The 13782-nt window shown below is 44.6% G+C and overlaps 1 protein-coding gene across 1 annotated transcript; it reads right to left on the reverse strand.

The window, feature by feature from the left end:
- Nucleotides 1-4416: 4416 nt before the first annotated feature.
- CHCHD2 (coiled-coil-helix-coiled-coil-helix domain containing 2) lies at nt 4417-8340 on the reverse strand. The gene is made up of 4 exons (XM_051992022.1): nt 8207-8340; nt 5904-6147; nt 5253-5418; nt 4417-4772 (listed from the first exon to the last, which is right to left on the reverse strand). The coding sequence occupies exons 1-4, from the start codon at nt 8254-8256 to the stop codon at nt 4762-4764; spliced, it is 471 nt and encodes a 156-aa protein (XP_051847982.1). The 5' UTR covers nt 8257-8340; the 3' UTR covers nt 4417-4761.
- Nucleotides 8341-13782: the final 5442 nt, after the last annotated feature.

Here is a 13782-nt window from a genome sequence, read left to right on the forward strand (position 1 = left end):
CACCGTCCTGACTTCCTGCAGAGCGGGGGGACACATTAACTTGTTCAGCCATTGATTTACCTTCTGGGTTGCCTTCCATTCGGAGCCTAGAGCTTGGGTTCTAGGCACAAAGGGGATGGTGACCACATCACGGAACATCCGAGACCCTCTAATTCCCGCTACAGATGAGCTAACAGGTTGAGGGAAAGTGAATGGTTTGATCACTGGATCTGTATCCCAAGGAAATCACAAAGGAGGGAAAAGGACCCACATGTCAAAAATGTTTGTGGCCGCCCTTTTTGTGGTAGCAAGGAATTGGAAAAGGAGTGGATGCCGCCCGGCGACTGGGGAATGGCTGAACAAGTTAATAATCTGACTTAAATCCTCACAGAATTTGTGTTACTAAGGAGAGTGGAAGCCAGAGTTGCTATACCAGATTGTTTAGGCAGATGGAACATCCACTAGTATAGAGTGGGCTGGATTCAGCCCTGAATTCAAATTCTCATTTACGAACAGTGTGATGCCGAGAAGTCGCTTAACCTTGGTTTGCCTCACTTTCCCAATATACAAAATGAGGATATTTCACACATGCACATATGTGAGGGTACATGTAACGCACATTGATAGTATATGTAACATGTAATCATGATAATCACCTACCTCTAGGTGAGGAGAAACACTGATAACTGAAATTATAGTGACTGGGGGCAGCTAAGTGGCACACTAGAGCCTTGGGCCTGGAGTCAGGGGCCTGCATTCAAATCCTCAGATATCTGCCGAGTGATGCTGGCCAAGTCATTTCACTGTTTGCCTCAGAAGGAAATGGCCAAATGTTTGTTTTTTCCTTCTCAGGTTATTTTCACCTTCTTTCTAAACCCAATCTTTCTTGTGCAACAAGACAACTGTATAAATATGTATACATACATTGTATTTAACATATACTTGTAACATATTTAACATGTATGGGACTCCCTGCCATCTAGGGGAGGGGTTGGGGGGAAAGAAGGGCTATGCAAGGGTCAATGTTGAAAAATTACCATGCATATGTTTTGTATATAAAAAGCTATAATAAAAAATAAAAAAAAAGAAAATGGCCAAGCACTCCCTATTATCCCAAGGAAACCCCAGATGGAGTCAGGAAGAGGCTGAACATTATTAGTCCTTAAAATGTATCTTAGTTTGGGTGTAAATTCAGGACCCTAAGTAGTTTGTCAGTTAGCAAGCCCTTGTTTTTATTGTGCTAGGCTAGGAAAATGAAGAAAATCTGCCCTTGCCTTTCTGGGCTCCCGTTCCAAGGGAGGAAGACAAAATAGCACCTGAACTCCTACGCCCATAAAGGACAAAAGACCCGGTGGAAGGAAAGCTCCGGTAAAGCCCACCAGCCCTGACAGTGGGTGCTTATAATTAAAAGCTGGAAGCACCCAGTGCTCTTCGTGCCATCTGACCCAAGCCCTTCCACAGGAGAAAATGCATTTAGCAAAGATGTGCGTCACTTAAGGATCTCAACTCACATCCCAACTTCTCCTATACAAGAATGTATTTATCTGCATTTGTCTCTTGGCTCCTTCAGAACTTGCCATAAGCTCACTGAGGAAAGAACCTAATTTTGTTCATCTCAACATCCCCCTATTTCTCCAGCATTACGCACCCAGGGACAGTGACGGATTCAAATCCAAGTCACTTGTTCCCAGTGCTGGCTGCCTTCCTCACTCGGCCGTTTGTGGGAATGGCTCCTTGAGCTGATGTCCTGGCAAGCGACCAAGTCGAGTGGATGTGGGTTATCCCCGGATGCCCAGCCTCTTACCACTGGTCAGTACGGTGCAGCCTCCCCAGTGGGATTCTCAGAGGCTAACTCAGGGCCGGAACGTGACCCCCTCCAAATCACCTGGCACCTGGGTTGCCCACTCTACCTTGGGCTTTTCCTCCGTGAAGCCTATAGCCCTCCTCTAGGGCCTGTCAGGAGAACAGGGAGCTTCCTTCCAGGGCGCGGTCCTTAAAGATGAGAGATGTTCCCCGAGCACGTGCGTCTCCAGGACAACATATAAGCTTGTATAGATGGTCAGCCTGCCCAGTGTTTATGGTTTCCCTGCTTCTCAGACTCTCTCAGATCCTCATGGGGCATAATCTGCATGAGGAGCCTAATTTGGGACATAAGTCCCAACATCAAGGACTTATTTCTCAGCAAAAAGCTTTTCCAATCGATCAAGACCATGGAATAATATTGCACATTCTAATTGTGTGGCTGTCCTTAAAAATGGGCCCTCTCACTCATGTGGAAAGCATGTTAGAAACCCTTTTTGTTCCACTGAAATATATTATTCCTAAAAGGCCTTTCCAGACTCTTCCTAAACAAGAAGTTAAAATGACAGATGCAGAGAAAATGGGCTAAAGGTGGCAACCAAATTTAGAAGGATGCCCTAAAGCTAATAGAGAAGGGATGAGTCATGAGCTGCAGTTCTTCCTGGCCCTACCTTCATTAACAGATAGTCCCCGTCTCGACTTTTCCCTGACATCCTCCTGTGAGCTTCCTGTTTTTTCTTATCTATATTCCCAGCCACATGTAAACACCTAAATGTACTCAAAAAAAGGTTTAAGGGTATGGTAATCAGAGTCTCTAAGGAAATGGTCACTGGAAGAACTGAGTGATTTTGAGATTGGATCAAGTGGTTTTTCTTTGCAGCTCAGAATGTTGGTTCCCAGTATCAAGTCCTTATCTCATGATACACAGAGATGTCCTGCCCCAGGGATGGGACTGTCAGTTTGGACATTTCTCCAAGCAAGGAGAGGATTAACACTGGCTCATGTCCCATGTCCAGCCCAGCTCCATTACACCAGTTTCCCCAGGAGGGGCTACTTCACTAAGTGTCCTGGGTCTCTGAAAGAACACCTACTTTCATGATGGGCTCCAACAACTTCCCTGCTCCCAAGGGGCTGCCAGCCTCTAAGCCTTGGGAACAAACAGCTCCTGGCTCCCTGAACAGAAGCTTGACTTTCCCAGCTCAGTCTCAGTGCCCTCAAGGTCTGCTCTAAGTACCTCTTCCCATTCAACTCTCCTTGACCTTTCCACCAGTTACTTCTGGAGATCTCTACAGCACAAGCCCCATCTTGTCCCACTCAACATTCCCTTATTATCTGGCCTCTAACGTCTCTCTCCAGTTACCCATTAAGTCCTTTTCTCAGTCTGCTCTGCAGCAGCCCATGTGGGTGCAGGATTCCCTTCCTCACAGTGGGTGTCCCTCAAGAGCCTGCTCTGCCCTGGACTCTCCTTGCTTCTCCTTCTATACTTCACTTGACCTCATCAGCTCCCATGGATTAATGCTGCCGATTTCCAAATCCCCCTTTCCTGCCCCAATTCCTCTGATCTCTAATCTTGTATTTCCAAGTGCCTTTTAGACAACTTGAACTGAGTTCTAATAAGAGACATCTTAAATCTAATGACTAAAACCACTCTTTTGCCCTACATTCCACTCTCCCTGGCCTCCCCCTCCCACCACTCCTTTAACTGTAGAAACTAACACCATCCTCCCTGTCCCCCAAGCTCAAAACCTCCATTTCCCTGGAACTCACTCTTTCTGGGCTCCATACTGTCCCTCCTGTAGTCCCATCAGCTTGTGCCCAAAAGAGCCTGCCCCGGGTCCTCTGCCCACTCCACTTGGCCGTAGCAGTTATTTTCCTAAAACACAGGTCAGACTGTTTCACTCTTCTGCTCAATAAACTCCAGGTTCCCTAATGCCCACAGGAGACACTAAATGAGCATTTGGTAACATTCAAAGCCCTTTGTAATCTCACCCCTTCCTACTCTTCTAATCTTCTGAAATTACATACCCTGACCCAGTGACACTGGCCTCCGGGCTCTTCCCCTACTCCTAGAATACTGTCCCCCCCTCCCCGCAACCTTCCTGGATCCCAACAAAAATCCCATTTTCTACCTGATGCCTAATCACTCGATTATTTCCAGGAAACCCAAGAAACAAGGCAATTGAGCCAAAGCAGTTCTGGCACTTCTTAAGGGACCAGCCTGTCCTACAAACCACAGCTGTTCAAGTCTACTTGACCCTGGATTTCATCAACAAGCTGACAAGAACAGAATCAGTTTTCTTGCCGGTCCTGTGATCTCATGGGCTGGACAAAGCTCACAAAAGCCACGTGTGAATGGCAGGATTCACAGACTGAGCCTCATCTCAGAAATAAGAATGTCACCACCACAGGAATGAAAATAAAGGAACCCACCAAAAATTCACAAGTTTTTAAAGACCCATTTGTCTTTTTCCAGTGACAAAGCTTCCACTAGCTCTCTTTCTTTGAACAATTCTACCCCAAACTTTTTAATAAACTCTTAAGAAGGAACAAGGACCATCTGGTATCTTGTAGGTTTTTATCACACCAAAGATAAATTATTTCCCCCAACAAAGATAAATCAAGTTCTGATTCCCACACTTACAGATGTCACATCCAGGAGGAAATAACTTTATTTGAATTGCTAGTCACAACTCAAGATACCTTTTTGCTAAGAGCTCACATAACAATCATTCATTTAGATGAGAACATAAGCATTTGCCTCATTGCAACATTTGATATCATTTCATGTTATTCTCTCCAGTGGGAAAACTTCCTTTTGAAGGATGTTCTGAAAAAAAAAGGACATTAGTGACAAATAGACAAAAGAAACAAAGTAGTGATGGTCTCATCTTTCTTTATCATTTCACTACCAATTATGAATTATGTTAAATTAGATTGGTCTTCAGAGTTGATTTTTTTCATTCTTCTTTTTGAATGTCTCAATTAGGCTAATCCTACAAAAGAAAAGATGAATATTACATTTACTGACAACCACAGAAGTTTTAGCACTATCATAATCCACACAGTTGGCCAGGTGGTGGCAGAGAGCCCAGCAGATCCCAGTTTAAATCCGGCTGTGTGCTGTCATGGGCATGTCACCTGATCTGAGCCCCCATTTTCCCTGGCATAATGAGGTTAGTCATGCAGTCTTCTGAGGCTCATGCCTCAGAAGGCTGCATAGAAGCTAGAGAAACAGCCACCTAGGCTCAGTTTGAGGACCTCCAACTACGGGAACCCATCCTGCCCTCAGTCAGTGCCCTACTGACAGCTCAGCTTTCCTTGTGCTCAGCAGAAAGGCAGCTCCCACAAAAGCATTCTGCTAGCATTTCTTCTCAGAGCACTTCATCTTCCTAGTAGAGGCCCTGGGCCTCCAAGCAGCCATCCTGACAATGGCTTCAGAAGAAAGGGAGGCTCCAGGAAACATTGGTGCTTACCATTTGCAAACCTGCACTGCTTCAGCACCTCACTGAAGCCCTCACACAGCTTGAGGTCGCCCTGATTCTGGGCACACTCCAAGAACTGCTTCATCTCATAGTGGCAGGGGCTGAACTGCTGCTGCTGCTGCTGCTGCTGGTAACCTGGCTGGGCTCCCTGAGGCTCCTGAAAAGACAGCATTTAAGATACTGGAGAAAGGCATCTTGAGCAAACACTTTTCAAAGACCATCACCCAAGCAATTTTCTTTTTTTTTTTAAATTAGACTAGATGATGGCTAGATTGGAGCTTTACACACTCCTACAAAAGAGACAGAGACAGAGAGAGAGAAACAACTCAGAAGAATGAACATATAAGTAAGGGAAAGACTCAAAGAAGAGGCGAAAAAGCTGAAAGCTCTAAGACAATTAGCACTTAAAGATCAGTCCAAAGGAAACTGAGGAAATATAATTCAGGACTAACCTCTAAAACATCCCCTTTTGGGAAGATAAATGAGTTTAATTTCTAATATAGTTTAATAGCTCATGATCCAAAGTGCAACATGACCAGAGCCCACTGCCAAATGCCCCTTACTGAATAAGGAAATAGGACAGTCCTGGAGAAGAATGAGGAATGTACACAGTATGTACCAAAGTGTCCTGGATTTATTTACCTGGTAGGTGATGTCAGGCCTTGCAGGCTCAGCATTACTCCCTCCACTGAAGCCACCAGTAATGGCATGACCAATAGTGTGGCCCACAGCTGAGCCCACTGCTACTCCAGCTGCGGTGGTAGCCATTTGGGCCATCAAACCCGGCTGCCTGGGTGCAGCAGTAGGAGGTGCAACTGCAGATGGTGGGACTGCTGCTGGAGGGTGGGCTGCTGGTGCAGGTGCAGCTCTCATTGGGGGTGCCCGACTGTAAAAAGAAAGACAAGATGCTATCACAAAATGACCAAGATAATTAGTAAATGGGGGGAAAGAGTCTTGAACATTTACCATTTGAATAACCTGGATCTTAAAATATCATTTATTTTTGTTATTACTATGCAAACACCAATAACACTGGGTTTTATGCTGACTTTTGTATTAAGTTATGAAGAGAGGAAAAGTATAGAGGATATAAAAATGGAAGATATTGGCAAAAAACTTTTTAAAAGCATACTCATATAAAACAGTTACATCTCTTGTCCCAAACCAGGAATTACATTTGCCTCCATACTAGTAACTGACATAAGACTTCAAAAATCTTTCTGGTATAAAAGAAAAATGTTCACAGATCAAGAACCGGTTTCAATTAATGGCTGTCATTGGACCACGAGCAAGTCACTCGATTATCCCTCACCCACTTTTAAAAGATTCTCTATCGAACTGTTCGGTTCTGCAAACATATATTGTATCTAGGATATACTGCAACATATCCAACATATAAAGGACTGCTTGCCATCTAGGGGAGGGGGTGGAGGGAGGGAGGGGAAAAAAATCGGAACAGAAATGAGTGTCAATATAATGTAATTATTAAATAAAAAAACTTAAAAAAAAAAAAAAAGATTCTCTATCCTATGTAGCTAGAATAGGATAAAGATATAGATAGAATAGGATAAAGCAATTTGAAGTTTCGATGAAATGAGACATAAAAGCAATCTGGAAGGCTTCAAGCAGAAAACAGATTATACCTCTGAAAATCAACCACTGAAAGCAAGAATGAGACAAACTCCACTCTCAACCCTGTGGTCAAGCAGGAGACATCAGGGTCCTGTCTAACACTGGTTAAGTTTCAAGTCCCATGGGACTGAGGGTGGCCCCAAGGCCATAATCAGGCAGTGGATTACATTTGGGTTCAAAGGATTTGAAGCAGCAAAGACCTTCAATCTAATGCAATCCCTTATTTCACAAGAGCAGGAAGGCAGGGACCTTCCCAAAATGGGGCAAAGAACAGGAGCTGGATGGCTGTCTCTAGGTCTTGATCAAGAACTCAAAATTTAAGATTCTTAATTTAGTTCATTTTCCATGAACTTATTTTTTCTTTTGATAACCGCAGGTCAACGTAATTGGTTTCTTTGGTCAACTATTATTAAGTACCTATTACGTACCAGCTGCTTTAGAGCTAGAGCTCGGTCTAAGGCGGCAGGGGATGGGGAAGGGAGTGCAAAAAGCAGCTGCGTAGGAGAGACACATAGGATAAATCCGAAATCACCAAAGGAGGCAGTATTTTAGCTGCAGCTGGGAGAAGCTAGACGGAGGCGGGAGCGAACTGGAGGGGAGGAGGGCGGACTAGGTTAGACGGGCTCAGCGATTTGGGGTTTCTTCCAGATAGTGAGGAGTCCCTGGAGATCACTGACAAGAGCGCTCGGTGGGGGAGGGGAGGAAGGGCCAGTAAAAAAGATTATTCGGGGTTGCAGGAAAAGGGAGTTTACATCTCGGTTTTAATGCTAGAAATTTCATTACAATTTATTTGAAATTAGATTTTTCTTCTTCAATTTCCTCCATCCAGCCCTTAAAGTAATTAAAAGTAATCAGGGCCCGAAGCCCTAGATCTCGGGAGTTGGTAAGCATGGGCCTGGGGTGGGAGCGGGTGCTAACGGTCCGGACAGAGTCCGAGATCCACCCTTCTGGCCCCACCCCGGACGTTTAAGACCCGGGTCAGTGTGGCCGCGGTCCGATTCCTAGTTCGTTCCTCTCAACCTCCCCGGAGCCGGGAGAGGGTCGGGAGAAGACCTGCGCAGCCCGGGCCTCCAGTAAACTGCTGCAAGATTTCTCCCCTCCCCCCGCGGGAATCACATGGCCCTCGAGGAGAGCAAGACGTCCGCGAGAAGAGTGGGGGAGGGACTGCCGAGAACCAGAGGACTAGCTGCCCCTCCTCCCGCGGCCTTCCCGGCTGCGTCACGGCGCTTCGAGCTCCCGCTCTTCGCCTTCTTTCTTTCCCCCGGAGCCACCCCGCCACTGTCTCGTCTCCCCGGCAAAGCCTGGTCTCTTACCTGGCCGGTGGGGCCACCCGGGAGGTCCGGCTCCTGCTTCCGCGCGGCATATTCGACTCTTAGGGGCAGAGGTCCTGGGGAGAAGTGAGAGGCGAATAGTGGTGGCGGTTCTTTGGGGTGGTTGTCTACAGTCCCCAACCAATCAGTGGCCACCCATCTGCGGGCCCGCGGCCAATCAGCGGCCGCCAACCTCCTCGAGCCACCTCCAGCCAATCAGCGCCTCTCTCGCAAGGCCTTTCCGGCTCGCCCCCCTCTGACCGCATCATGAAGGTCATTAGGAGGAGGGGCAGAGGCTCGCATCGCGCCCGTTGAACGTCACTTGCCGAGCCGTTCGTAAGCCGGAAATAGGCGTCGTTACCCAGCAACCGCCGTTCGGCTTGATCCCGGAAATGGGTTTACCGATACTTTGCTTCGAGCCGGGAAATGTGGGATTGGCCCGCGAGGCTCGGAGTATTCCTGGGAATTTTCTGGGTCTACCCCGGGGTCCTTGACCCTAGGGACAGAGTTGCACTGGTTGTGGAAAAGCCCTTCGTATCCCTACTCCCTCGGGGAGGTTTCGGCAGCCTGACCCTGTGGTCCCAACAGCCGGGTCTGTTTTTCCACCCCCTTCCCCCAATAGTTCCAGGTTGGATTGGCCCGTAAGCATTTATTAGGCGCCTGCTGTGTGCCCGCCATTATGCTCGGGACTGATCATATGGGGGGAAAAACCCCAACAAACTCAGAAACCGGTTCCTGCCCTCGAGGGTCAGAGAAATAATTCTAAAAAACAAGCTCTGTCAGTGTAAGTGGATGACCCAGGAAGGCTTTTTCAATAAGGAGATTTGAGCTGAGTCTCAGGGGTCCCAGGGAAGGTGAAAAGAGGGAGCATTTCACTAGGATTGTCGTGGAATTAGCGATGTTAAGAGGAACTGCGAGACGAGAAAGCATCAGCGTGAGGATGAGTTGGGAAGAATAAGTTAGGGAGGCAGAAAGATGAAATTGGCAGACATTTAGGCAAGAGGTGGAGACCCGAACTTGGGGGAAATGGGGGGAAGGTAGAATCCACAGGATTTGGTCATTAGCTCCATGTGACAATGTGAGTCACCAAATGTCCATTATGTGCCAGGTGCCTCGCCAAGTCCCATGAGTCACCTAGCTCCCCGACTTGTTTTCTAAAGTCCCTTCTTTCATGAGAAAACGTGCATCTGCGCAAGCCTATAAATGAAGGGTCGTCCGGGAGGAGCCGGGCACTCCTGGCCACGGGGAGCCTTAAAGGTTTGGGGGCAGATTGCGCTTCTGAGAGGGGGTTCGGGGAAGCCGAGGCAGGAGGGAGCGGCGCAGGAGTTGGCCTCTAGGTGGCGCCAGTGGCTCGCGTGCCGTACGCGGAGTCGGGACCCGAAGCCACCTCGGGCTCTAACGCTGAGAGATCATAGCCCCCGCCTCGTGGGGTGGTTGTGGGAACCGAATGGCCCAGTGGATGTGAACCATCCAAATGGCTGTTTTATAATGAGCTTAGAACCAGGATGCCAGGGATGCTAAAAGGCGAAAGTGGTCAGGGGCAGGAGGGAGCTATTGGAGCTAAGGAGGAGGGGAGTGACCTCGTCAGCTCTGCCCGGGTGTTTTTATACAAGATCGATTGGAACGGGGAAAGAATGGAGGCCTGGGAGAATAGGAAGGAGACAGACAGTGGGAGCCTGAGCTGGGTAGCGGCTGTGTAAAATCACAGGGACTCAGCATCTATATGGACAAAAATATTAATAGCAGCTCTTTTCATGGTAGCCAAAAATGGAAATGAAGTTGGTGCCCAGTTATCAGGGAGCCGCCGAACAAATCGTGTATAGAACTGTCTTGTGATGGAGAGAGCCGTCTGCACCCAGACGGAGCACTGGGAGGACTGATGTGGATCACAGCATAGGATTTTCACCTTTTTTTTATTTGCATGTTGTTTTCTCATTTTTCCCCTTTTTTGAAGCTGATTTTTCCTGTGAAGCGTGATATTGTGGAAATATGTATAGAAAAATTGCACATGTTTAACATCTATTGGATTACTTGCCGCCTAAGGGAGGGGGTGGGGAGGAGAGAGGGAAAAAATTTGGAGCACAAGGTTTTGCAAGGGTGAAATTGAAAACTGTCTTTGCCTGTGTTTTGAAAATAAAAGGCTTTTATTTTTAAAAGTTATGTAATATTGTACCATAAGAAATGATGAAGTGACAGATTCAGAGGAAACAATGAATGTAATGACCGAAATTAGAACATTTGAAAGAAAAGACACTTCTGAGAGTCTTACAATGATACAATGGAAGTCCAGAGGACTAAGCATGAATCATGTCCTGCTCCAGAGGTTGACCTCCTCCAGAAAATAAGATTTGGACTTTTGGACATGGCCAAAATGTGTGTGTGTAGGGTGGGGTGGGGTGGGTTACTTTGCTGGTCTCTTGAGTTTGTTGTGAGGGTTTAATTCTTTGTTTTGTTAAAAATGGAGGGGGAAGTGCAGTGGAAAGAGATCATTTTTAAAAATTAGGTTAGATACAAGAGATTTTGTGGAGGTAAAAAATAGCAAGATTTGGTATCTTGAAATTCAGGAGAATGAGAAGTTGAAGATAACACCAAAATTATGGGTTTGGGAGATTGGGGGGATGGTATTTTTAGAAAACAAGTCAGGGAGCTAGGTGACTCAGTGGATAGAGCACTGCCCTGAAGTCAGGAAGACCTGAGTTCAAATTCAGCCTTCAACAATGAAATTGACAATTTCAACTTAGGAAACAAAGAACTTAACCCTGATTGCCTAGCAAGGGTCCTCAAACTAAGGCCAGCGGACCAGATGCTGCAGCTGAGGATGATTATCCCCCTCCCCCAGGGCTATGAAGTTTATTTAAAGGCCCTCAAAACAAAGTTTTTGTTTTACTATAGTCCGGCCCTCCAACAGTCTGAGGGACAGTGAATTGGCCCCCTATTTTAAAAGTGTGAGGACCCCTCAAAGAATTTGGAAAGATGGGACAGCTAGGTGCAGTGAATAGAACTTCAGCCCTAAAGTCAGGAGGACCTGAGTTCAAATGTGACCTCAGACACTCAACTCTTCCTAGCTATGTGACCCTGGATAAATCACTTAACCCCAGTTGCCTCAGCAAAAAAATACAAATAAAAACGAATATGGAAAGATAATTCTATTTGAACATGTTAAGTTTGGGAGTTTTTCAGGGCATTTGATTTGAAGGGTCCAACAAGCAATTAGTTGATGATTCAAGTTTGAAACTTAAGGAGAAGGTCTGAGACTAAATATGTGTATCTATAAGGGCATAATTAATAGAATTATTAAACGCATGAGAACTGATAAAATCACCTATAGTCTAGTCTTTTTAAAAAATCATTTTATTTCCCTCCTCCATACAGATAAAAATGATTAACATCTTTTTTTTTTTAACTTTTGAGTTCCAAATTGTATTCCTCCCTTCCCTACACCCCCTTCCTGAGACTGTGAGTAATCTAATGTATTATACATGTGCAATGACATAAAATATTTCCATAATACATTTTATACAAGAGGATTCAAACAAAAAAGTGAAAAACAGTATGTTTTAAAAATTATTTTACTAATTGTGCTTTAATGTAACTTTTCCTTTGTAATCCAATGTATTTGGGGTTTTTTTGCATTTTAAAATTCCAAGACAGATCCCTAGGTGTCACTAGACTGAAGGGCAGCAGACCCTGTGTCATTATCCAGTCTGCTCAAACATGGTAAGAGTAGTTGGGAAAAGGGTATCAAAGGAGAGATGTTGAGCTAAGTGATCACACTGAACGTGAGGGCCAATAAGGGCAGATGAGGTTATAGTATATCCACCAGGTATTTAGAAATGTGGACTAGAAAAGGTGGAATTGGGAGATAAAACTGGGCGAGTCCTTTGCATAGAAATATAAAGGCAGAATACTTAAGGCAGAAGAGAAAATAGTGTTTGTGACTACTGCTGTCAATGTCTGTTTTTGTGAGTTCCAATAAGTCAAACATACTTATTTTCTTTTTGTTTGTGCTTCATTCCTTTTTAAATTCAATTTAGAATTTTTTATTTTTATTTTTTTTCTGACATATCTTAGGTAAGCACAAAACATACTTATTTTTTTTTTTGCTCTCTTTTATTTTTTTATTTTATTTTTTTAATTTTATTTTATTTAATAATAACTTTGTATTGACAGAATCCATGCCAGGATAATTCCTACACGACATTATCCCTTGCAATCACTTATGTTTCATTTTTTCCCCTCCCTCCCTCCTCCCCCCCCCCCCCAGGATGGCAAGCAGTCCTATATATGGTAAACATGTTGCAGTATATCCTAGATACAATACATATTTGCAGAACCGAACAGTTCTCTTGTTGCACAGGGAGAATTGGATTCAAAAGGTAAAAATAACTCGGGAAGAAAATAAAAAATGCAAATAGTTCACATTCATTTCCCAGTATTCCTTCTTTGGGTGTAGCTGTTTCTGTCCATCATTTCTCCAATGAAACTCAGTTAAGTCTCTTTGTCAGAGAAATCCACTTCCATCAGAATACATCCTCATACAATATCGTTGTCAAAGTGTATAATGATCTCCTGGTTCTGCTCATCTCACTTAGCATCAGTCCATGTAGGTCTCTCCAAGCCTCTCTGTATTCATCCTGCTGGTCATTCCTTACAGAGCAATAATATTCCATAACATTCATATACTACAATTTATCCAGCCATTCTCCAATTGATGGGCATCCATTCATTTTCCAGTTTCTAGCCACTACAAACAGGGCTGCTACAAACATTTTGGCACATACAGGTCCCCTTCCCTTTTTTAGTATCTCTTTGGGGTATAAGCCCAATAGAAACACTGCTGGATCAAAGGGTACGCACAGTTTGATAACTTTTTGGGCATAATTCCAGATCGCTCTCCAGAATGGCTGGATTCGTTCACAACTCCACCAACAATGCATCAGTGTCCCCGTTTTCCCGCATCCCCTCCAACATTCATCATTATTTTTTCCTGTCATCTTAGCCAATCTGACAGGTGTGTAGTGATATCTCAGAGTTGTCTTAATTTGCATTTCTCTGATCAAAAGTGATTTGGAACACTCTTTCATGTGAGTGGTAATAGTTTCAATTTCTTCATCTGAAAATTGTCTGTTCATATCCTTTGACCATTTATCAATTGGAGAATGGCTTGATTTTTTATAAATTTGAGTCAGTTCTCTATATATTTTGGAAATGAGGCCTTTATCAGAACCTTTAATTGTAAAGATGTTTTCCCAGTTTGTTACTTCCCTACTAATCTTGTTTGCATTCGTTCTGTTTGTACAAAAGCTTTTTAATTTGATATAATCAAAATTTTCTATTTTGTGATCGGTAATGGTCTCTAGTTCATCTTTGGTCACAAATTTCTTTCTCCTCCACAAGTCTGAGAGATAAACTATCCTATGTTCCTCTAATTTATTTATAATCTCGTTCTTTATGCCTAGGTCATGGACCCATTTTGATCTTATCTTGGTATATGGTGTTAAGTGTGGGTCCTTGCCTAATTTCTGCCATACTAATTTCCAGTTATCCCAGCAGTTTTTATCAAATAATGAAATCTTATC

The sequence above is a fragment of the Antechinus flavipes genome, chromosome 4, assembly GCF_016432865.1.
Source record: "Antechinus flavipes isolate AdamAnt ecotype Samford, QLD, Australia chromosome 4, AdamAnt_v2, whole genome shotgun sequence".
NCBI classification, from domain to species: Eukaryota; Metazoa; Chordata; class Mammalia; order Dasyuromorphia; family Dasyuridae; genus Antechinus; species Antechinus flavipes.